The sequence below is a fragment of the Gymnoscopelus braueri genome (genome assembly GCF_963280865.1).
Source record: "Gymnoscopelus braueri genome assembly, chromosome: 8".
Taxonomy (NCBI): domain Eukaryota; kingdom Metazoa; phylum Chordata; class Actinopteri; order Myctophiformes; family Myctophidae; genus Gymnoscopelus; species Gymnoscopelus braueri.
The window spans coordinates 53,055,383-53,081,013 of record NC_137609.1 but is presented as its reverse complement, the minus strand read 5'-3'; the positions used below and the strand labels follow the sequence as shown (position 1 = coordinate 53,081,013).

The 25,631-nt window shown below is 43.2% G+C and overlaps 1 protein-coding gene across 5 annotated transcripts in view; it reads left to right on the top strand.

Annotated features, from left to right (window-relative positions):
* Positions 1 to 25,631, top strand: part of LOC308091057 (uncharacterized protein) — a 56,270-nt gene that overhangs the window by 24,589 nt on the left and 6,050 nt on the right. For 2 of the 5 annotated variants that reach the window (XM_080436360.1, XM_080436359.1), the window contains exons 9-15: positions 6,996 to 7,190; positions 14,055 to 14,171; positions 19,547 to 19,741; positions 22,666 to 22,761; positions 22,920 to 23,016; positions 23,896 to 23,962; positions 24,411 to 24,478. In XM_080436360.1, coding sequence (XP_080292486.1) covers positions 6,996 to 7,190; positions 14,055 to 14,171; positions 19,547 to 19,741; positions 22,666 to 22,761; positions 22,920 to 23,016; positions 23,896 to 23,962; positions 24,411 to 24,478 — 835 coding nt within the window. Of the gene's footprint in view, positions 1 to 5,021; positions 5,298 to 6,995; positions 7,191 to 14,054; positions 14,172 to 19,546; positions 19,742 to 22,665; positions 22,762 to 22,919; positions 23,017 to 23,895; positions 23,963 to 24,410; positions 24,479 to 25,631 lie in introns of those variants that run through there. The other 3 variants (XM_080436363.1, XM_080436361.1, XM_080436362.1) reach the window with 3 other exon arrangements.

Below are 25,631 nucleotides of genomic sequence, written 5' to 3'. Positions count from 1 at the left end.
TCCGTGGCGGTCAGTGGCTGTCAGTGGCAGTCGTTCCGCCGTGACGGTGGCGTCTCCGCCGCGGCGGGTGCGGCGGAGAACTGACGGTCTGTGGCGGAGAGGCTGAGGCTCGGCGCTCGTGCCAGACGCGCGGCGGTCGTGCCAGATGCGCGGCGGAGGCGCGGCGGCCGCCAATGCCGTTTTGGGATCTCGCTGTCTCTCATTATCTCTGCTTAGCTGAGGACACTGGCAACATTAGTCTAGCTGCTTGGCGAGCCCTTTCAGCCTGAGAGGCAACCTCAAAAGCCTCAGTGAAAATTTTCACTCCTCTTTCATGACACTTCATTTGAAGCTCTTGATCCAGACCAGCAATGAAGCGAGTCATTTTCATGCACTCTGGAAGAATTATGCTCAAAATCTGGAATGCTTCCTTGACCAGCCTGCATACATCTGCAGCATAAACTTCCATTGCTTCATTAGGTAACCTATGACGGGCATTTGGGAATGTCTGGAATGATCCAAGGACATCCTTTTGGCCAAAAGCTGTCCGCAATTGCTTCTTAACTTCATTGTAAGAACCCTTTGTTGCCCTGGGCAGGTTGTCCCACACAATGAACAGTTCTGGTGGTAATCTAGTGGGCAACTCAGTTGCTAACACTGTGTTCAGATCTACACCACTGTCCTTGTAACGGGCCTCTTGAATTACCTCATAGCGGCGCCGGCGAGCCCATAGGTTGAAAGACTCACGGCCATCGTTGTTAAATGGTGGAGGTAAAGGAATGCCCCTTGGTGCTCCATGTGTCCCATTGGGTGGAGGCAAATCTCTCACTGTAAGTCCCATGGACCGTGGGCTTGGGCTTGGTCCGGGTCCAGAAATGGAGGCTGAGTCCTCTTCAGACATGACTTTGTTTTCCTTTATTTTTTTGTATTTTATTTTTTATTTTTCTTCTTGCTTTCTGAACTTCTTCAGTCCAGACGGAATTAGACCACCTATAATCAAGGTTTCTACATTCACTTGAAGCTAAGAAAACAACAACGTGGATGTTTGAAACTAGCCGACTGTACGGTTAGCACACCGTTAGCCTAAAGCTCCGGAGAGACTTAAAGTTGAGCAAAATCCCAAAGTTGAGCAAAAATTCCAACAGCCACCGCTGCCACCAGTGTAAGCGACGTGGGTGTGGGTGCAGAATAGACTCAGTTCAACGCGGTAATAGGTTCTTCTCAATAACTTTTACTAAAGTCTCTCAGCCAAACAGTACAGTCCAACAGACGTAAACAATGAATGAAAGAATCCCCCGGTCGCTCTCTCTCTCTCTCTCTCTCTCTCTTCTTCTCTCCTTCCCTCTCTAGCTTTTTCCCACAGCGTCCCCAGCGAAAACTCTCATACTGAACAGTGGTTATTTCTTATAACCTAACAATACTCCATGGCTACATTTCACTCTTACATTAGTATGCCATTTACAGATGACTATCAATAATTTGTCTTGGTGAGATACTGTCAAAAGGGGATGACCAATAATCTCATCTCAAGGTGTGAATTCAGAATGTTTACAGGTATAACAACTAACAGAGTATTCCATTTCACCTCTTCAGAACATAGTCAGAATCCAGCCACTATTATGTCAGTGTCTTAATAGACTTTTATAATATTGTGATACAGTGGAAATACATAAGAAACTAAATGTGTCACTTATAAGCTAGATTTTAACTTGTACAGTCACAGTACTAGGACAAGTGCACTATAGCTGACTCAAACACAGCGATTCTCTGTTATCTCTGTCTGTTATCTTTTCTCCTCCATTTGACTTTATGGCTTTTTGATTTACGTTATTATATCTTTGATTGGTTTCTGTTGCGCAATTTATTCGATTTTGACTGTATTGCCTTTATTTGGACAGACAAGTTGAATGTGGTTATTGTTATGCTGTATTGTTGCAATTACACATTTTAGATTTTACCCTTTTTCTCCCTTTTGATTGTGATAAAGCTTAGCATGTGGATGCTGTGGATTCACGGTAAGACAACTGGTTTGGTTAAACTGAAATATGAATAAATGGAACAGGCATTGAGTTAGTAAAGAGTTTAGTTGACTATACACTGAAATGTATAGTGAGTTGTATAATGACAAGAGTTACAGCACCAGTCAGTTCAGTTATGGGAATTTGGCAATTTAAATACATACATGGTTTAATATGAAATCTAAAGGATAATTTATTGCAGAGAATCAAATCTGAAATAATAACTTTGGAAGTAAGCTCTATTTCCTTAATGTTTGCACAATTTTCTGACATACGTCAACTACTTTTCAAATTGGACATAATAGTAATATTTTTACACTAATTCAAGCCCGGCCCCTATGTGTGCAGACTACTAGATCAGAGCCAAGCAGTTGTCCAATTCTCTCCCAACTTGCAACAATGGCTCATGGCTCTATAGGTTACCATACCACCTTCGTCGTGCATTGCATGATGTACAGTTAATATGAAACTAATTATTGCCCAATACTTTTGCAGTTCACTTCCAACGTCAAATTGATTTTTCAAAACAGATCCAGTAATTATAAGCGAATATATTAAATTACTTATTACTTTTAAGTAACCTTTTACCAAAATGCCCAAATATTTTTTTAAACAAATATCAATAAATAATGTAATTATATTGTATGCTCATAGTCTTCATATTGGCACTACTGCATATAGGCCAATTGATTCATTTATTAAATGAATGTTTATTTATTCAACTTAAAAAATACAAAATAGCCAATTTTACATCGAGGTGCCCAGATGTCCCTATTTTGCCCACCTATCCTGTATTCCTAGTAATTATTGACACCTATTTGATATTAAATACGCACCCCTGCCCACTCTTACTAGGCTTACATGTCAGACAATGTGTGTGCCGACCTTTTTTACAGTCTAGGTGCCGGCGGACGACTAATTTGTCTAAAGCGGGTTGCCTATCCAATATGTGTCCTGTCGCCACCTGCAATCAGAATCAGGTTTATTGTCACATCACAGGTTTACAAGGTAAAAATGTGGGTGAAATTCGTTTTTGTACATTGTTCCCATCGCAACGTTATTTCCATAGAAAGAAGAGGGGGAGGAAGAAGAGGGGTGGGGGGGGGGGGGGGGCAAGTGGGAAGGAGATCAAACAAGAGAACAACAAAGAGCCAAACAAGTTATCAACATATTTACAAAAGTACCTGAGATAAAAAAAATATGACTAAGGTGCCTGAGCATAGCAGCTATGTATGTAAACTGTGCATGATATACTTATGGACGTTAAGGTGCTTAAAGGAAAGAAAAAAAAGAGCACAATAAAAAGACAAAAGTCAGTGCGTTATACATGGGATTAAGGTGTAAAAAGTCAGTGCGTGTTGACCGCATAATCAATGCAATGCAGGCAGGTCACACAATCGGATGAGTAACCATGTGCATTGTGTGCAACATTAAATTTAAAATAAGTAAATGGTATAGGACTATAGACTACCTATTGTGGTACAAAACATAAATCCTTCTGCAGTGAATTACAACATTAGAATTGTGTTGAATTCAAGATTCAATAAGCTTTATTTGTTACTGGCTTATAAAGATACAAGCAGCTAAATGTTGTTGGAACTTGTACCACAGATTGTTCTACATATAATCCTACTACTATAATTGACAAAAGCTCTGAAGTTCGTCCGGAATCGCAAGCACAGGATCACTCCACATGCCTCCAAGACCTGTCACAGACTGTTGATCAGAGCTCTGGCTATTATTTAGGCATCTTACCCCACCTCGATCAGTGATCAGACTCTCGGCTTGATTTATTTTCTGATTTGCCTATCAGAACCTCAGCCTGATCTGGCAGGTTGCCATAGCAACCAATACAGGAAGTTTGACCTCTTTTGACCTCAAGAAAGGCTTTCTATATGACAGCAGGTGGGTCGTGAGGTTGGGAGGTTGGGACGTTGGGACTAGAGGTTAGGGCCGCGAAGCATGACAATAAAATGGACAATAATAAATAAATAAAAATAGCCTACACATATACAGTTTTATACTCTAATGCTTAGGGACTTGTCTTAGACAGGCATGTCATCACATCTAAGAAGGGCACTTCTCACTGAGGGTAGACGCGATGTCTATTGTGATGTCTATTGTGATGAGCGTGAAGAACGTAACGCTCAGTAGTACGGCTGTTGTAAATTCTCCGCTGGCCGACTTTTTATGACTTAATTACTTTATGACTCTCACCCCTCACTCTGTCCCTCAGAGGCAGAAGGAACGGCACTACTGCGGTTAGCATGTAGCTAACGCATCATCACAGACAGTTGAATGCAACGTTGCCTTCAGAGGAAAATCAACAACAAACATATAGGCTATAATCGCGGATGGGATGCATGCAGCCGTTGTGAGCTTGTAGATTAGCTGTCGCCGGAGCTGATGCGTGTGTGTGTGTGTGTGTGTGTGTGTGTTAGAGGGACTTGAGACAGGGAGAGCTGGAGACAGAGCGCTCTGGCCACGACAGATATCTTGTTGCATTCCCACTCAAAATGCATATTTTTGCTTTACATCATTTAAGTATGATTAACATTGCAAGTTGGTATTATTCAGAAGATATATATATATATTTCTTTTTAATAAATACAATAAAAAAATCGCCATAAATAATCTTTTTTCGATTAATGGTGCAGCACTACCTAGCGCTAAGGTATATATATCAGCTACCTACTTTCTTAAACAGATGAGACGAATAGGAAAATCAAATGAGCAAGAGCTAAAGCAAATAAGTGTATCGAATATATAACAAGTCAGCTATGAGGTGGGGGGAAAACATAAATGAAAATGTATATATTATTTGTAATTTGGGCTGAGTTAAAGGAGACATCCGGACATTTTAAGTGTTATCTTTGATGTGTCGCTAATCACTCACCATCATTGAAATGGACGTTGAGTTATTCCAGAGAGTCCCGTGTCATGCAGTCTGGCGACCACCTCCGTGGCATAATGGGAGCCCGTGTAAGAGTGAAATTCGTCTATTATAACCGATGCAAAGTCTGTTTTTTTTCTCCTAGTACTCATTGTGGAGTCTCATGATACCCTAACAGGCACTGAAAGTCCCCGACGAGCTAACGTTAATGCAGAACGAGCTAACGCTGGTTGCTTGTTTCTCTCCCAGAACCTGGCAACTCGGTGTTGCCAGGGAGAGAAACAAGCAACCAGCGTTATAATAGACAAATTTCACTCTTACACAGGCTCCCATTATGCCACGGAGGGGGTCGCCAGACTGCATGACACGGGACTCTCTGGAATAACTCAACGTCCATTTCAATGATGGTGAGTGATTAGCGACACATCAAAGATAACACTTAAAATGTCCGGATCTCTCCTTTAAATCACGGGTCAAATTTGACCCGCTAACACCAAAAGTGTCAGCAGGTTTCTAACACAATGCAAGGCTTAAGGGAGGATGGGTGGGCACGCCGTCACGCTCATGTCACCATGATTCAGCCATAACCATAAGCACTTCCCAATGCAGCTACGCCCAAATATGGAATGTGTTGTCTAACCTCAATGTGTCATCATGGCATCAGGTGCTAACAAATCATGCCCATAGATGGCCATATACCGATGATATCATGGATCTCCATATATGGGCATATGAGCATAAAAGGGACAAGGACTGACAGATACAGAGATCTCCATATATGGGCATACAGTATCAGTCGGATCGGCGGTGCAACGTAGCCGTGAGGGCCTCTTAGCGGCCCAAACTCTAGATGTGAGGGCCCGAACCTCTAGTTCACGGAATACACAGGGAAAAGATGTGACTGTATGGTTCAAGAGTTATAGGCCTGATTTTGTGCCACCAATGTCAGATTTGAAAATGTGGTGGAGTGATGGAGTGTCTTCCTTGGCCTACTGTTAGTGATATTGTACATGTAAAGTATGACGCTGATCTGTCCAGCAATTTGCTAAATTAGCTGTGCAGACAGACAGACAGACAGACAGACAGACAGACAGACAGACAGACAGACAGACAGACAGATGGACAGGAGCTAAAACATAATCCTTCCAGCCTGGCTGAGATAATAAGTGTGCATGTTAAAAAATAATTGTGGTACAACGCACAAACATGCCGCTGCCTTCTTTAGGGCACTTTAGGGCTTAATGTTGCCTACAATCCCATTTAAAGGGATTGTAGGCAACATTAAGCCTAATTTTTAAGAATATTTATATATATATATTTTGCATTTTTCCCCCTCTATCAGCCACTATATAATGATGCTGGGGTGTTTTCCTGCATTGAAACACAGTCCTCTTTCTGAAATCCGTATTTTCCCTACAATTTATGTTTTGACATCCGGGTATCCGGGACGTAAATGCATGGACGCGCATATGCGCGTCCATGCGCGTCCGTGCCCGTGTGAAGTGTTCGGGTGAAACCGAATGGGACCGAGTGCAGCCGACAAAAATGGAACGAGCCGCCATTGTTTTCTCTGTAGGCAGTTTATACTTCTTACTTTCGGTTTTAAAACGCTCTCAAACTTCTTTTTTGAGGCACGGAATTTACTTTTAAGATATCGTTTGGATAGAATTTTGTTGTTTAACATATATGTGGTCAATTTATCATGAAAGAGCCTATTTAAAAACAAAAATTCAGAGAACCGGCAGGGGCGGGTAGTGACACGCATTGTATCCGAATAAAGCAACCTATTTTCGGCATGGCCCGTTTAGAAGTCCCCCCTGCGTCACCCCCTGGTGGTCGGGGAAACGAACTGCTGATGAACTCGCCTACAACCCCTTTAACCACTTAATTTATACTTTGTCATAGGAGAGTGTCGCACTGTAAAAATAGCAGATCTCCAAGCTCAAAGTGAGCTAATATTGAAAATGTTTTAACATTTGTGAACATTTTGAACATATTTCTTACATTAATATGGATTAATTTCATTATAATGACATGCCTAAAATAGGTACGCAATGGTTAATGTTGATAAGGTGACACTCTGCTACTCACGTCCTTCCCTCCAGGGTGGGTGATATGGTGAAACACTTCTGTATCCAGAACACAGGAGACTACTACAGCATTTATGAAACAAAGAAGTTCGTCACACTGTCAGAGCTGGTGGAGCACTACACTGCAGGGAATGGTATCCTCCAGGACAAAGATGGCACCTTAATCGAACTCAAATACCCCCTCAACTGCTACAACCCCACTGCAGAGAGGTCAGAGGTCCCTATCGTTCTCTATCTCTGTTCCTCTCTCTCCTTCTCACCTTTATGGTTGAGGTCAAGTCAAACTGTTATTCGGAGCTTGTTTCATGCACAGAGAAAACTCGGTCTGTGACCCGGGACAACAGGGTGACATCAATGTACACAGATTATAGATACAAATTGTGCAAAAAGTCTCCACATGAATGAAAGAATGCCTGAAAGTAATGAGTTCTGTCCGCACGCACGCACGCACGCACGCAGGGAGGCAGGCACGTAGGCAGTCACACACACACACACACACACACACACACACACACACACACACACACACACACACACACACACACACACACACACACACACACAGGTTTAAAGCCCAGCCAATAGGAACCCAGATGGGGCGGGGCTTAAAGGAGAATTTTGGACTACGTTTTTTGAGCATATTTATTTTCAATCCATGACATATTTCCATGTGAAAATAGCCGACCTACAAGCTCACAACTTTTTGGATAGCAATGCGTTGTGAGCTCGTAGATCGGCTATATTCATCAAATTTCTATAATGGTTTGTGAACCACTGATCTAGAATAGTGTTAGTGAAACAGGAGCTTGGTTCATGACAGAAGGCAAGAGTTTAACGCTCATCAACGGACACCATCAGGATGGTCAAAGCTCTAGCTCAATTGGTAGTGTGTCAGTCTGTGAGTCTGGGTCAAGGGTTTGATTCCTGTCCCGGGCCATGGTTTGAGATGTCCATAAGTGGGGGTACTTAATCCCTAATTGCTCCCTTGAGTGCTAAATATGACCACCTCAGCTGGGTCAAGCTGAAAAATAGTTTCCCCTGTTGGATCATTTAAGGTCTTTATTATTATTATTAGTAGTAGTAGTATTATTATAAACAGCACCATGACCTCCAATATTGACCTTTGAAAACAAAATGCTGGCGCTATGAAGCTTATTTTATATCTAAGGTTTGAAGTCAACAACATTACAGTGGCAGAAGGGCACCTCCGACATCCACTGTCGGAATATGAAGCCGACTAACCACATATTGTCGCTATGGTGACAAAATATATAAGCCCTAGAATACTACCTATTAGAATATCTGTGTTGTCTAGAAAGATGAAGTAAAAAACATTTGCAAACTTTTGTCATGATAACAGAATTTGTAACACAAGTTTGAAATCTGCATTATAAGCAACACAATACAGAGTTTATACAGTGGATATTATAGTATAATATCCACAATCCCTCAGTAATCTGCTCAGATGTTCAGAGTGCTCATTTATTAATTGCATGGGCTGCTTTGTCTCAAGTTCTGTTTCTATGGCTTCTTGTGCGTATTGCATATTGCGTTTTGCATATCGCATTCCTTGGCCCCCTTATCGCTGCTTGCAGCTAAATGTATTATTATTATTATTACTACTATTATTATTATTATTATTATTATTATTATTATTATTATTATTATTATTATTATTATTATTATTACTATTACCCTTATTATTATTACCCTTATCATCATTATTATTATTATTACCCTTATTATTATTATTATTATTATTATTATTATTATTATTATTATTATTATTATTATTATTATTACCCTTATTACCCTTATTATTATTATTATTATTACCCTTATTATTATTATTATTATTACCCTTATTGTTGTTGTAAGTCAAACCAAGCACTATAATTTAGTGACATATATAGTATTCCTATTAGTACCATATATCTCACAAGTTCAAATAAAATGGCGCGCTGTTCTCTGTCAGTCCCTTCATCAGGTTTACTGTAACTTGGTTAACTGTTATTTGAGGATATGCTTGCAAAGTCAGTGTGTCTGCTGTTTAAGCAATCATAGGTATGTACTGTGCAGTATGCAGTCATTAGTCTACGTTCAGACTGGCATCCCAAATCAGATGTTTGGCCTATCCAGATTGGAATCAATTGTTTTTTTATGAAGTCTGAACTGTAAAAACTACATGGAAACTTTATGCAAATCAGTTCTATATTCAATACTCCGCTTCGAGATCTCGCTATGGGAGAGCACCCTCTTGCGCACAGAAGCATTGATAAGCATATTGATAAGCTTCCAGACAACAAACCCCTTGGCTGATCCTGATTCGTTCCCTTGACTTGGAGGTCCCGCCCTCCACCTATAAAATCAGGGGACGGATATCCGCTCAGTCTTTCGTTCTCTTCTCGTAAGAATACAGAACACATCTCCTCAGTTTTGCAGAAGGATTGTTAGCTTAACTACGTTTCACTTTTATCTTTTTCTTTTACCGTAAAAATACAGCTCTTATTTCCGTACTAACTTCGCTCCAGCGCTTGCTGTTACAAGTTAGCTTCGATCGCAAACTGTTAGCTTGCTAACCGCAGCCTAGCCTAGTAGTACTTGTTAGCACGAGAAGCTAGCAAGTAACTTATCGTAGTCAGGAGTGAGTAGGCCCAGAGCCACAATCTCACTCCCGCGCAGGCCTTAGTTGAAGACCTAGAGGCCGACGCTAAGAGCATGGCGTCCGGGACCAGGCGGAAGACCAGGTCCACCACCGCGCTTCTACAGAGGCCCTGCGAGAGCTGCGGCTTCCCAATGTCGCGCCTCGTCGGGCACCCCGAGTGTGTGACCTGCCTGGGACCCACGCACGCGAAGCGGGGGCTCCTGGAGGGAGCAATTTTCTGCCTGGTCTGCGGAGTAATGGAAACAGGACTCCTCCGTGATCGGCTGGGTGAGTTACCCGTCACGACCTTGCCGCCACCCCTGGAGCCGCCTCTGGGGGTCGATCTGGGGGAAGGGGCGATCGGGGCGGGAACCGCGATGAGACCACCCTGCACACCATCCCCGGACCCGAGCTGGGGCAGCCAGATGGAAGCAGCCGATCCGCTGTATGACGTGGACCTGGCAGACCACGTATTAGACCCCCTCGTGGATAAGGCCATGGAGGAAGAGGGTGGGGACAACCACATCTCCATCAACTCGGAGGAGGAGGACAACGAGGGTTGCAGGCTGTACATGTGATGATGCCCAGAACATATGGGCGATGAGCCTGCTGCTCTTGACTCAGACAATGTCTCGGGGTAGCATACAAATGTGGTTTTCAGGTATTGTAAACTGTGTTAAAAAAAAAAAAAAAAAAAGTTTTAGGAGGAAAGTGAACTGTCCCGTTCGCCCACCGGGTGGCACCATCAACCAATTAGGAGTACTCTTCTCACAGGGCTTGAGGCCAGGCAAGCAATATCTCAATATCTCTCACGTAAGGTTTTCCTCCCTACTGTGAATGCATGCAATGTCAGAAGTACTCCTAACGCCAGGCGATGGCCAGATCTACTCTTGCTATCCCCTGGTATAAAAAGAAAAGGAAGGGGGGGGGGGGGGGGGTGGAGACGGCCAATACTGGGACTGCGGACACAGGTACCTAGAGGGTCCTCAACCCTTAGCCTACGCTCTTCTACCTCCACGCCCACCGAGGAAAAACAGTGACTGGGCGCTGTGAACGGTGTCAGCATCTAAACCTTTTATCCACCGAAACTACTGTTTGATTATGATGTACTGTCATGACAACCCTACTATAGTTCTTACATGACAGACAAGCCAGCCCCTGTGTCATACTGAGTCGGGGGTGGGCCTTGGGCCGCCCCGATGAGCTACACGGACACCGGGAGTCTCATGGCCTCGGCCATTACATGGCTCATACAGGGTAGGGCTGCTCATGGGGATGCTCATTCGACAATGCTTGCCACAGCAGGGTGCGACGGCGCTCAACCATCAGGGGGACCCATAGCCCCTCCCGACGGGCGAGCCTGCTGGTTGTGGGGGCCACTGGTTAGTGCTGGACCAACAGGAGGGCTGTGGCTGATGGTGTTGCAACCCAGCCACGTACGTCACTGAGGGCTACTGGCGAATCCCTCCCGGATGTCACTCCGGAACCGTGTGTGCGACTGGGTCTGGCACACAGGACTGTTTCGTTTAGGAATGTTTTGGACATCGCGCGCGGCCGGAGTCCGGTTCCTGGAGGTGGATCTGCTGCCCAGCATGTTTTTCCCCACTGTCCCTTGAAGCCCCCACACTGGTTAGTTGCGGGAAAGAAGGAACTGGGGGTGGCACTAGTGACTCCGGTCTGGGGCACTGGCTCTCTGAGCCTCGCACGGTTCTGTGCAATCGGCCTCGCCGCTACTGTTTCGCACGGGACGTGATGATATAGTGTTGCTTGGTGGTGTTATCCCCAGATATGCGGTTGCGATAGCTGGGTGTGGGGTGACCCACGCTCGGGTATTTCCAGAGTGACCGTTGTACGGCTGTCCTGTCCTCCCCAGTTGTCAAGTTGAGGAGGCGCTCAGCTCCGAACTCTTAAAAATCCGTACCTGGCTTACCGATAACAAACTGTCACTACACCTTGGGAAAACTGAATCCATTCTCTTTGGGACCAAACATTCCCTCAGACAGATGGATGTAAATGATTTCAAGGTCAAAGTCGATGACAATTATCTCTAGCAAAGAAGAGATTACCTATTTGGGTTGTATTCTTGACAAATACCTGACAGGTGAAAGCATGGCAACAAAGGTGGTCAAAAGAGTAAACCAGAGAACCACATTTATGGGCAGAGTTTCCTCTTTTGTCAACCCTCAGGACCCTCTCAGGGGCCCTGTTTCAGCCACTTTTTGACTATGCTTGCACCTCTTGGTAGCCTACTCCAACACCTCAGTGTCACTGAAGACTAACCTCCCAAAACAAACTGATTCGGCTACTCCTCGGACTGGGGCCCATGACCCACCTTTCTCCCACCCATTTTGCCAGCCTAGGCTGGCTCAGGGTGGAAGACAGGGTTAAACAACTAAAAATGGGACTGGTCTTCAAAATTGTAAATGCAAATTTGCCCGATATTCCCCCTATTCCCGCATATCTGAGTAAATACCTCCAAAAGGTTAGCGACACCCACAGTCACAATACCAGAGGGAGCGTTAACAACAATTTGGTACCACCCAACCATAAAACAAACATGGGCTAATTCTCCTTCTACAGCACTGCCACCCAGGATTGGAATAGTCTAACCTCATCCCTCAAAAAATGCAGTTTGCTGGGCTCATTTAAAAGAGCCTTTAAAAACTCATCTTTCAGGAGGCCAAAAGAGGTAGTACCATTCTCCCGTTAGACAGCCGAGCGCCCCCCCCCCCCACCCCTTTTTTATTTTTTTGTTGTACATTGTTATTTTTTGCTGTTTTTTTTTATTTATTGATATTCGAACTGTGGTGCCACTATATATGTCTATGAATTGAATACCAAGGCCCTCATTGGGAACAAGTCCGCAAGGACTTTCATGAACGGACCTGTTAGACAAAGTATTTTAAATGTAACTGTGCTGTTTTACATTTTTTTGCCTAATAAAATATTCAATCGATCAATCAATCCCACTGCGGCGGTGACTCGTGCCACCGGGGCGGCAGTGGCTCAGGGGTAGAGTGGCCGGGTAGAGTGAACTGTAAACTGCAAGGTTCCCAGTTCGATCCCGGGTTGGGGGGCTCCCCCAGAGTTAGTGTCGAAGTGTCCTTGAGCAAGACGCTGAACCCCTAATTGCTCCCGATGAGTAGGTTGGTGCCTTGCATGGTTTCCTCCGCCATCGGTGTATGAATGGGTGAATGTAATGCACAATCTCTGTAAAGCGCTTTGGATAAAAGCACTATATAAATGCACCATTTACCATTTTACCATTTACCCACGCTCAGGTATTTCCTGAGTGACCGTTGTACGGCTGTCCTGTCCTCCCCAGTTGTCATGCCACTGCGGTGCTCGACCTGGGCTACTGGCCTTCCGGTGTCGGTGGAGGCCAGGGGCGGCCAGGATGCTGTGCCACGCCTGACCGGTTTTAGGTCTGAGGCGTGGAGAGGACTGATCTGGGACTGTTACCAGATCGGTCAGTGGAACAGGGCTGTCACGAGGCCCTGTTCTTTGTTTGACAGTAGTGTTTCCCCACTGGGTTACGGGACATGACATGGTCCGCTCGGGTGGTGATATGTGCCCAGCAAGGCTGGGCTTGCACACCGCAGTGGGAACTACAATGTCAGGGGCCCTGTCTAGAAGGTATTCTATTGGAGTGCCTATGATGGGGTTGTTTACCCTTTTCTTTGTGGCCTTACCAAGGTTTTTGGTGCGCCTGGGTTGTGACCATGCCCCTAGTGGTGGGCACGGTCCTGGGTGTCACTTCCAGGCAATTGACATACCTTGAGCTGGTGGCTCGGAAACTTCGGAATTTACAATCAGGGAGTTTATCAAATGCTCTCCCATAGCGAGACCTTGAAGCGGAGTATTGAATATAGAACTATAGGTTACTAGCGTAACCCCGGTTCTATGAAATAGAACCGGGGTTATGTATCTGCAGTCGAGAAGAGAAGCCTTATTATGAAGGACTGAGCAGATATCCGTCCCCTGATTATATAGGTGGAGGGCGGGACCTCCAAGTCAGGGGAACGAATCAGGATCCAGCCAAGGGGTTTCTTGTCTGGAAGTTTATCAAGATAATGCTTCTCTGTGTTCGCGCTAGAGGGGGCGCTCCCATAGCGAGACCTCTCGCTTCGTATTTCATAGAACCGGGGTTACACTAGTAACTTATAGTTTTGAATGAGTTGATTTGAAGTTAAGTACAATTCAAATCTTATTTCTAAAGATATGTCTCAGTCTGGACACAATGACACCAGATAGATTAATTATGTCTGTATACAAATTGAATCTGATCATTTACAAGTAACAGTGTGGACAGTCAGTCCTAAAGATCGTATTTGAGAAACAAATTGGTTTTGCCTGCACTCTGAACAATGCCGTATAGTAACATGTGTGTGTGTGCGTGTGCGTGTGTGTGTGTGTGTGTGTGGTTCCAGGTGGTTCCACATCACACGTCTGGAGGCTGTGTCAATACTGAAGTCTCGAGGCATCCATGGCAGTTTCTTGGTCAGGCCCAGCGGGACAACAGTGGGAGACTTTTTTCTGTCTGTCAGGTATAAAACTTAACAACATCACACTCTGTTTCCATATAAACCATAATGGCCTATTTGCTTTTCTGTAACTGTACTCTCTCATCTTTCGTTGCTTAACTCATTCAGTACCATTGACGTGTAACACGTCCATTTTTTCCAAAGCCCAGAGTGCCATAGACGTGTAACATCCAAACTGTGTTTTCAGTGTTTACACTAGATGGCGCTGTTTGCCAACCTATGAGCCACCATTTCAGTCTGAGTCACACATAGATCTAGGAGATCACGTGATCGCAAGATCTCCTCCACCATTCACTTCCTGGTTGACGTATTGGGGAAAACGACTGTATTCTCTGCATTTTTTGGCGAGACATGTTCAACGGCCAATAAGTAGCATCATCATCGAAATGAAAAACCTTTTTGTGGAAACACAGAGAAATCCTCCATGTTTACCAACAATCAGGGGATCGATCGTACTGGAGATAAATATTCTGTGACTACTTGAAAAGGTAAGAAAACCAGAAAATCGCTGGCAGTATTGGCAATTATTTATTTATTTACTTGGGAGTTCAATTCAAAGTTGTTTAGTTTAGTATTTACAGATATACTGTCATAAGGGGATGACCAATCATCTCATCTCAAGGTGTGAATTCAGAATGTTTACAGGTATAACAACTAACAGAGTATAACATTTCACCCCTTCAGAACAAAGTCAGAATCCTATGTTGGTGTGTTAATAGACTTTTATATTGTGATACAGAGGAAAGATATTAAAAACAAAATGTGTCACTTATACATTAATCTCTCAAGAACAGATTCTGCTCTGCGTTGGAATCTGTCGTGAAGGTTCGTCATAACGTGTACACACTGGGCTACAAGTGGGCGTGCCTTCAGATCAGGAAGCAGGCCGCGCTTTACCCAATCAAACGTAGTGGGCGGGATTTACGTGTCCGCCGATCATTCCCCACTCGAAACCAACCGAAACTAATTTAACAATAGCGTCCGCGGAGCAGACAAAACCACGAAAAGATATTCACATTTTAACTTGCTCTTTTATCATAGAAACAAGTGGGCTTATAACCAAAACGATCCATGTTCTCTGGGAGAAGTGGTGTTAGTGTTCCGTGTAGACATATTGTTAGTGGGAAAGAAAACATAGTCGCACCACCGGAAGTGAAACGCTGAAGGCAGACCAAAACCCCGGTTTCCTTGCGCACGGGTGCTACGTCGTCATTGTCCCAGAGCCAAGTGAGATAGTACAAACAGCAGAGGGCGCTGTTTTTCCTTCTCATTTGGTTCTGGGTTCCCAGATTGCTTATACATAAACTAGATTTTAACTTGTACATTCACAGTACTAGGACAAGTGCACTATAGCTGAGTCAAACACAGAGGCTCTCTATTATCTCTGTCTGTTATCTTTTCTCCTCCATTTGTCTTTCTTGCTTTTTGATTTACGTTATTATATAAAAAAATACAAATAAATCAAGTGGCATTTCGTCCTCGGCCTAGTGGGAATGTGCGTGCAAAATTTCACGGAAAATGCCTGCTGTGTTCATGATTTGAGGCATTTTGTTCAAAACGGAGCACTCCTTTAACCTTCAGGAAAGAATATGAAAATTCTGAAAGACCCGTTTTGTTTAATGACTATAGAGATACTGTGTACCAATTTGCGTTTATTTTTAAAATAAATGTTTTGCACAAATCGTTCTCCTGGTGGCGCTATAACAGGCCCATGTGAAAAGTTTAGGGCAGAGGTTCTGCTCTGGCATCCAGGGAGTGTGTGTGCACAGTTTCGCTGTGATCAAGCTGGGACTGCATGATGGAGGCGGCTGAGCCGCTGAACGAGGAAGACATGCTGCAACGTGCCTTCGACCCATACGAGGACGAAGCCATGGACGAATACGAGGGAGGCTCCGCCATATATGGCAGCAGAGACAGCACAATACTTTGCCATCCTTTCTGCCTCGTCTTTGGGCATCCCTCCCAAGTTGTTCGAAACCCTCCAACAATCAGTCTGTGGGTATAATGTCCTTGGCTGGATCACCAGAGGAAACAAACTGCTTAGTCTTGCACTGCTGCTTGGTGTTAAAGCTCTCTCTGTAGTTGTTCTCATGGGCCTGGAGGTCCATCCGTTGCTATTCCGACAGCGGATGGACATACCGCTGGAAGGCCGACCGGGTCTATTGCCTCTCTTCCCGGTAGCTGTTCACGGAAGGAGGGGCCGTCAGGTAGCGTCGGCTGTTGTGCCTTGTATGCAAGCTACATAGTCCACAGAAATTGCAAATGCATCCACTGCACCGACTACATTGACGACGGGGCAGTTTAACGTCATGCCCATGCGTGTGCATGTGCGCACGACCCGTCGCTAACACAGACACACACACACACATGGCCGTCGTGCGCACGACCCGCCGTGAACACACACACACACAGTCACACACACACAGATCCCATAGTTTGGGGGGCTGTAACCATGACGACAGTCCCATCGGCCGAGGCGAGCTCAGAATGTCCGTTGTTTACAGAAAAACGCAAATAAACATCTTAAATTGTGACAAAGACAAAAAGGGGCTCCCTCACGGTGTGCCTATGCTAATGATCAATGGCCATGTGCAAGTGCAAAGCAATTGCTTAAGTCACTGAGGAGAACCAAGCAAGACTGACTGATGACTGACATGACTGACTGACATTTCAAAAATGATATGTCGGATCAAAAGGAAAAAAATATTGCAGAGAATCAAATCGGAAATAATAACTTTGGAAGTAATTAATCTCTATTTCTTTAATGTTTGACTATTTTCTGATTTTCTTCCCCTTCTGTAATGGTATGCTTACCGTTGTTCTCATTTCCAAAGAGTACCTGTATATTGTGATTATTTATCCACATGAGCAATTTTTCCACTGTGATGTATTAACCAATTGAAAAAGTATTTAAAAACACTATTTTGTATTATAGATACTATAGTGAAAATATTACATTACAGTCATTTAGCAGACGCTTTTATCCAAAGCGACTTACAATAAGTGCATTCAACATAGGTAGGGAACGAAACTACTAATCACCAGAAGTCTTAAGTGCATTTCCTGCAAAAACAAGCAACCAAGCGTATACCTAGCGCTAAGGTAAAAGTGCAATATATCAGCTACCTACTTTCTTAAACAGATGAGACAAAATAGCTAAATCAAATGAGCACGAGCTAAAACAAATAAGTGTATCGACTAAACAAGATCCAATAAAACAATACAAAAATAAAACAAGAGTTCGTACAACTAGTTAACAACAAGTAGGCCAGGCAAAGAGGAAGGGTAGTGTTTCCTGAAGAGGTGGGTTTTCAGCCTGCGGTGAAAGATGGGCAGTGACTCTGCTGTCCTGACATCAGTGGGAAGTTCATTCCACCACTGTGGGGCCAGAACAGAAAAAAAGTCGTGACCGTGTCGATCGACCAGAAGGACCCTTGAGTGACGAGGCAATCAGTCGCCCCGAGGTGGCAGACCGAAGTGGTCCTTAATATATCCTTAATATATATCCTTAATATACTGTGTTCTTACATAGGGGTGGGACGATATGGGTATCTCACGATACGATATCTGTGGCGATATAACAATAATATCACGATATTCGATATATTGCGAGATCATGATATATTGCATGAAATTTCACCAACGATATATCACGATAGTCCTTGTATTCAATTCATAAACACGTAAAATAGCACCAAACAGTTCAAATAATATTAATATAATAATATAGATTTTTTTCTGCAGTATATCGATTATTTATCGCGGGAGAAAGTATCGCGATATCGATATATCGTCCCACCCCTATTCTTACAAGGGTGTAACATATATAGTACAGTAAGTGCAATCTATTGCACTGTACATATTGTTCTTAATATTGTGATGTTAACTGCTCTAAGTGCATTATATAATAGACATATCTTCATTACATACGTAACTAATATAAAGGTTAGTAGGCTATCATAAGAGCTACCAAAGAGGTACATTTTTACTCTCTTACGGATTGATTCTTGTTCCAAATGGACATTTCAGATTGAAATGACTTGTTTATTGATCAATTTAAAAGTGCAAACAGTTATTTATTACTTTCATTTCACAAACCATAAACAATAAAAGTCAAAAGGTATTTTATGTTGCAGCTACAGCTCATTGCAGCTACAGCTCACATTAGCAGTCAAACATGGCACACATCACAGAGGCATGATATTATCTCTGCATCCTTTTTTTCAAAGGCATGGCTGCTTCAATGTTGATTAAGGATACTGTGAACAGATACAGTATAGGGTGTGAAGGTGAAGGGGATTAGCAGAGGACCCAGTTCTCACAAAGACAAGTTGTCTTATTATTTTAACTACTTATGTGTGGGTGAGTCTATGTAAAGGGCTTTTATATAAAACTAAAAGGAAAATAAAATAATAAAATAATTGAAACAAAAATAAAAACAACAAATTAACAATGCAACAAAATAATAAGAAATATAATTACATTAATAATCACATGTTGAATACAGTATTTCAACTAGCACTGAGCTGAGTGGCTATGTGCACATGCCCGCGCGCGTGCACGTGCGCACGCTGTGACGTCATAAAATAGAGCCCCCCATAGCTCAAAAATCCACAGCTCACCACTGGTTGCCGCTGATATTGTCCAGTAGAGGGCGGCCCCCTACAGCCCAAGACTGTATGTCTGCATTCTTTGCAGACATCACAAATGCACACGGCCGGTGCAAGACTCGCGCAAGTGGACAGGAGACGCCGTATTTAATTTATTTATTATACAAACAAATTATGCCACGAACAGTCAACAGTCAACCCACTACTAGGGGTGTACTGCCGGTGGAGCGAAGCACCCTGAAGGTGCACACACGCCCGCACATGCACGTAGCGTACTGTAGGTGTATAGGCTACTGTCAGATGTTTTGACTGAAGCAGTCAAAGAGTTGGATAACAGTGGCTGATAGATTTCATGAACTAATTAAATTACAGAGGTGATGTCTGCAAGGTAAATGCATATGACAACACTAAAGTGTCCCCAGTATGCAAGTAAATAGAATAACATTTGATATATTGTGGGTTAATAAATAGGCCTACATATTAGATAGGTTATTTCAATTGCGATCACTCACGTGCGCGTGTATGTGCGAGCGTGTAAATATGTTGTAGCACTCCACTAGCTAAAACATCCACAGCACACCCCTGCCCACTCTTAAGCTCCTTACACACCGGGGGCGTTTTTTTCATGCAAATAATACAAATTCATGTAAGAAATATTATTTCTTACATGAATTTGTATTATTTTCATTATAATGACATGCCTAAAATAGGTACGCCATGGTTAATGTTGATAAGGTGACACTCTGCTACTCATGTCCTTCCCTCCAGGGTGGGTGATATGGTGAGACACATCCGTATCCAGAACACAGGAGACTACTACAGCATTCGTGAAACCGAGAAGTTCGCCACACTGTCAGAGCTGGTGGAGTACTACACTGCAGGGAATGATATCCTCCCGGACACAGATGGCGTCTTATTCGAACTCAAATACCCCCTTATCTGCTGCGACCCCACTGCAGAGAGGTCAGAGGTCCCTATCATTTTCTATCTCTGTTCCTCTCTCTCCTTCTCACCTTTATGGTTGAGGTCAAGTCAAACTGTTATTTGGAGCTTGTTTCATTGATTGATTGATTGATTGACATTTTTATTAGGCAAAAGAATGTAAAACAACACAGTTACATTTATAATGCTTTTGTCTAAAAGGTCCGGCCAAAAAAGTCCTTGCGGACTTGTTTCCGTTGGGGTCCTTGAATTAATTTCATAGACATATATAGTAGCAACCAAACAGTTCAAAAATCAACATGAAAATACAGATAATACAGAAAAAATACCACTATGTACAAAAAAAAGAAGCATGAAAAAATAAAATAAAAAATCAATGTACAAAAAAAGGGGGGGGGGAGCATGGAAAAATAAAAAATATATACAAAAAAAGCATGAGGAAATACAAAATATGTACACAAAAGAGGAGGGGGGGGGGTCGTCTGTCTACAGGGAAACTGGTACTAGCTCCTCTTTCGGCCTCCAGAAAGATGAGTTTTTAGGGCTGTTTTGAAAGAGCCCAGCGAACTGCATTTTTTGAGGGATGGGATTAGACTATTCCATTCCTTGGTGGCTGTGCTATAGAAGGAGAATTTGCCCATGTGTGTTTTATGGGCGGGTGGTACCAGATTGTTGTTTACGCTCCCTCTAGTTTCGTGGCTGTGGGTGTCACTAACTTTTTCAAGGTATTTATACAGATATGCGGGTATAGGGGGCATTTCGGGCAAATCTGCATTTACAATTTTGAAGACCAGACCCATTTTTTGTTGTTTAACCCTGTCTTCCACCCTGAGCCAGCCTAGGCTGGCAAAGTGAGTGGGAGAGAGGTGGGTCATGGGCCCCAGTCCGAGAAGTAGTCGGATCAGTTTTTTTTTGGGAGGTTTGAAGCTTAGTCTTCAGTGACACTGAGGTGTTGGAGTACCAAGAGGAGCTAGCATAGTCAAAAAGGGGCTGAATCAGGGCCCCTGAGAGGGTCCTGAGGGCCTGAGGTTGCAACTGTGGTGAAGAAACTGTTAAAACAGTCCGCTACCAATTGCTTGTCGGTAGTGAGCGAGCCGCTTGAAATAATGCAAATGTTTGTAGATTTTGTCTGAATTTTTCCGTTGCAGCCTAATTGTTTTAGTGCCTCCCACAGTTTTTGTGGGTGGCTTTTGTTTGCCTCTATGTTCTCATTTAAGAAATTCTTTTTGGCATTTCTGATCAATTTAGTAACTACATTTCGTAGATTTCTGCACTTTTCAAGTAGCTGCTCACTTCTGTTTTTCCTGAACTCAGAGTAGCTTTTGTTCCTGAGTTTGATGGCATTCAAAATGTCACCCTTCATCCACGGTTCTGTGCTAGCTTTGACCCTCACCACCTTTGTGGGTGCGATGTTATCAAGTACACACAAAAAAGCTTTTTTGAAACAGGACCAGGACTCCTCCACAGAGGTGCAATTTAGGACATGGGACCAGTCCATTTTTTTCAAGAGCTGTTGTTAGAAGATCACTAGAGTAGTGTTTCATAGACCTGCAGCTGATTGTCCTGTGACAATAAGCTCCAGGTCCGTGAATCTTCCGAGTGCAGAAAATGATATTGTGATCACTTAAGCTACACTCAATCACCCCACTCCTGGAAATTCTGGATTGGTCCGTTGTCAACACTAGGTCTATGATTGATTGAGAAGCTGTTGTCCCGCGTCGACGCCAAGCGGTGGTGCCAGGAGATGGTAGAAACAGGGGAAAAAACACAGTTTTCTTGAGCTTCTCTCTGGGAGATACCCTGCGGTTGTCTTGGGCCCGTGTGGCGGATGAGGAAATCCTCTTGACGCTGCTGTTGGGGAAGCCCTTGTCTCGTCATCGGCCACATTCCTTCAGACGGTGGTCTGCTTGAGAATGCAGGTCTTGGAGCCAGCACGCACGTTAACCGGGACAAATAATCCATCCTTGTTTCTCCAGCTCTTTGCTGGGGTTCGTTCTTATCAGGTGAGGTGGGCCGTTGCCAAACAAAGTTATTTGTCTGCATGTTGTGGACCGGACCTTGTCGGGCGCTTCCGTCGCGTTTGAAATCAGCTGTGATGTTGCTAAGGCCATTGTAGTTGTGATCATAGTGAGTCTCCGTGCTCTTCACGGTCGGTGGGCCGGGATTAGGATGTACATTTCCCGACAACAATAAACTCAATAAACTGGTTTGGTGTCCTTCTCCGTGTTTGTACCGATTTACTCGCGCCGAACACTTTAAAAAGTAACGTTGACGCGTCTTGCGGTAAACCTCCGTTTTCACTCGCTCTCCGTTGAAGCTGCACATTGTGGGATTCAATGAAGATTAATCCTTGCAATATGGCAGCGTAGAACAGCACCAGATTGTTGCTAGCAGTGATGATCCTTTTGAGGCGAAGGTGTTGTTTTCGCCGTTGAAGAATAGAGCGCGGGGTAGAATCCAGGAGCGGATAAAAGGTGCGACCGTCCTCGGTGAAAGCCATCTCACACAGGTGAAGATATTCTTTATGCCATGTCGTTATGATTCACTGGGAGTATTATAGAGAAAAATACATCACAAGACTCCAAATTGCACATTTCGCTCTGGGTCACGTTGTCAGATGAAAAGAAAAGTAAATTGCAGCAGTGGCACTAGACGAGCTAGAAAAAAATGCCAAGGGAAAATGCCAAGGGAAAACTTGCCAAGGGAAAACTCAGTATGTGAACCGGGACAACAGGGTGACATCAATGAACACAGAAAATAGATTAACATTTTGCAAAAAGTCTCAACATGAATGAAAGAAGGGGGGGGGGGGGGGGCATGTTTCCACAGTTACAGATATGTCATAGGATATTATGTCATAATATCATAATAATGATGTGTTCCTCATGGTTTCTCCCTCCTATTTCTATGTCTCTTTGTCTTTTCTATCATTGTCTTTCTATCAGCTTGGACTCCATCACAGCCCTCCCTCTCTTTAGAGCAGACATGAGGAAGTCTTGGCATGAAGACAAAAGGAGCCGTGATTGCTATGTCCGCTGCCTGTGAGTGTTCATCACACAGAAAGCAGAACCAATATAATGTGTTCAGTTCTCACCATCTTCTTGACCCCAGACCAGCTGAACAATTATCACTTATTGAATGTTGAATTGAATCTGATGTCTGACTTTGTCTCTTTCATTCTCTGTGTGTTGGTGAGCAGTGTAGACTACATGAGGACAGGAGACCCAGCTGAGGACATTACAGACCTGGTGACTGATGCTCAGAACATAGAGAGGAACATGTACTGTAATAGCAAGGTAAGAATCTAATATTCCCTCCATTACATGTATTTACATGTTCTAATGACTACATGAAGAAATGAAGAAATACATCTCTATATATACAGTATATATCTCTGCTGTCGGGCAAAAACCAGCTAACTCCAACATGTTATTTTTTCAGGAAATGAAAAAACAAAACAAAAAGTGGAGTTAGGAGGTTTTGTTCATCATTGATAAGAACAGCTGAATGGACCTCCAACCTCACAATGAGGTTGGAGGTCAAAAGGGGGTGGAGCCTGGGGGTGGAGTTAGCTGATTTAGCAGAAAGTTTGAGGATCCAATGGAGTTAGCTGGTTTTGTCAGAAGCGCTTTTTAATACTTTTCATTGGTTCAATATTTTTTTAACCAACACACAGACGTAAAGGGTGTTCAATAGTACTGATTTGCGTTTTTTTTTCTCAAAAGCTCAGAAATTGAGTAGTTTCTGCCCAACAGCAACGATATCCTCAGTGGTCACTAACACACTGAGCTTCTAGAGCGCACTCTCAACCCGGTACACCATATAAGGCGTCGGCCGGAAGCTGTCAGACCACCACTTTCGGACCGCTCGTCAAAATAAAATAAATCTTGCCGAAAACAAAATGATAACAAAAATATGTTACAGCTGCAGCTACAGTGGTTCTCAACCTTTTCAGGCCAGGACCCCCCAAAATAATCATATTTGAACTGGGGACCCCCCACCCTGACAAGCAGCTATTTTCACAATTTTTGCCTCTTTCTTATTATTATTTGACAATTTGGCCAATGTTTGACCAGTTTTTACAGTATAGTTGTTGATTACTTTTGATGCAGTAATGCTCTTTTAACAGTTTAATGTAGTTTGACTGTCATTGTCTGTTGATGTGTGAAACACAGGAGGAATACAAACACCTGCTGAGTGAGAAGATCTATGAGTTGATGAAGAAGAGTCAGATGAGTAGGGGTACGGTTTTAGCCTGACACACACACACACACACACACACACACACACACACACACACACACACACACACACACACACACACACACACACACACATACACCTACACATACGCACACACACACACACACACACACACACACACACACACACACACACACACACACACACACACACACACACACACACACACACACACACACACACAATTAACATGGACAGCAGCATTTAGTTTTCATGCACCACATATCTGGAACAAACTCCCAGAAAACACTCTTATTTATTTGAAAACACAACTAAAGACCTTTCAGTTTGCCGCTGCTTTTGATTGAGTTATTTTTTTATTTTCTCTTTTCTATTTTTCTACGAATAAAACTGCCTTGCCTTGCCTATCCAACCTCATGTCTTCTATACTCATCATGTGTAATGAATGTTTGTTGTTTTTCTTTAGAGATGAAACAGTCTGGTCAGATGGAGATGAAGTTCAAATCAGCACCTCCCATTCCTCCCCGTAACAAGGTTATTATCTATATATATATACACAATTGGCTTAATTCCACACACTGTTTATCCGCACGCATACTGTGATTGGCTAGGCCTGATCACGTGGTGGAAGTGTAATGTAGCCTCCAGCACACAGGTTAGCGATAGCACGGTAGTAATAGCACGGTAGCGATAACACGCTAGCGCAAACCACTAACCGTTAGCATCGCACTTGCTGTTGTTATTAGCACACATATAGCTTAGCATGCAGATTGATTGATTGATTGAAATTTTTATTAGGCAAAAGAATGTAAAACAACACAGTTACATTTATAATGCTTTTGTCTAAAAGGTCCGGCCAAAAAAGTCCTTGCGGACTTGTTTCCGTTGGGGTCCTTGAGTTAATTTCATAGACATATATAGTAGCAACCAAACAGTTCAAAAATCATCATGAAAATACAGATAATACAGGAACAATACCACTATGTACAAAAAAAAGCATTTAAAAAATATATGTACAAAAAAAAGGGGGGGGGGGGAAGCATGGAAAAATAAAAATTATATACAAAACTAGAAAATGTGCTCCTCGGAGCACAAGTCTCCGCCAGCAGAACCGTGCTATTTTAATCAAATGAAATTGATTAAAATCATTTGCTGCTTCTTTAGTTTGCATAATGGGAGTTAGTTACATTGTGTGATCTCAGCCTCCTATTTATATATTTATATTACATATTGTGATGTCACGTAAAACTGACCAATGTTAGGTGTTCTCAGAGGAACACACACACGCACGGACGGGTGATTTGTACTGCAAGGTACTGTTGGTAGAATGTGCGTGGTTTTTGGTGTTCTGCAGGGGCGACTGAATATGTAGTGTTTGCATCTAAAGAATGTTCTTCTTGAAGCAATGTGTCATATGGGAGTCGTCGTAATTGACCGGTTTGTTCAAATACTTGTCTGTCTTCTTCATCTTCATTGTCTTGAACAGTTTCAGCAGTTCATTGGTGTGTTTGATCTATGTCAGTTTTCTCTAGTGCTACATAATGTATTTAATCAAGGTGGCCAATTGTTATAGTATTAAGACTTCGGCCTTGTTGTGGGATCAATTCAACTCTATAGTCCTCTTCTGTGTTACTGTTGTAGATGAGTATGCTTTCTTAGCTTTGGCCTTCTGCGCCTTTGCTTGACC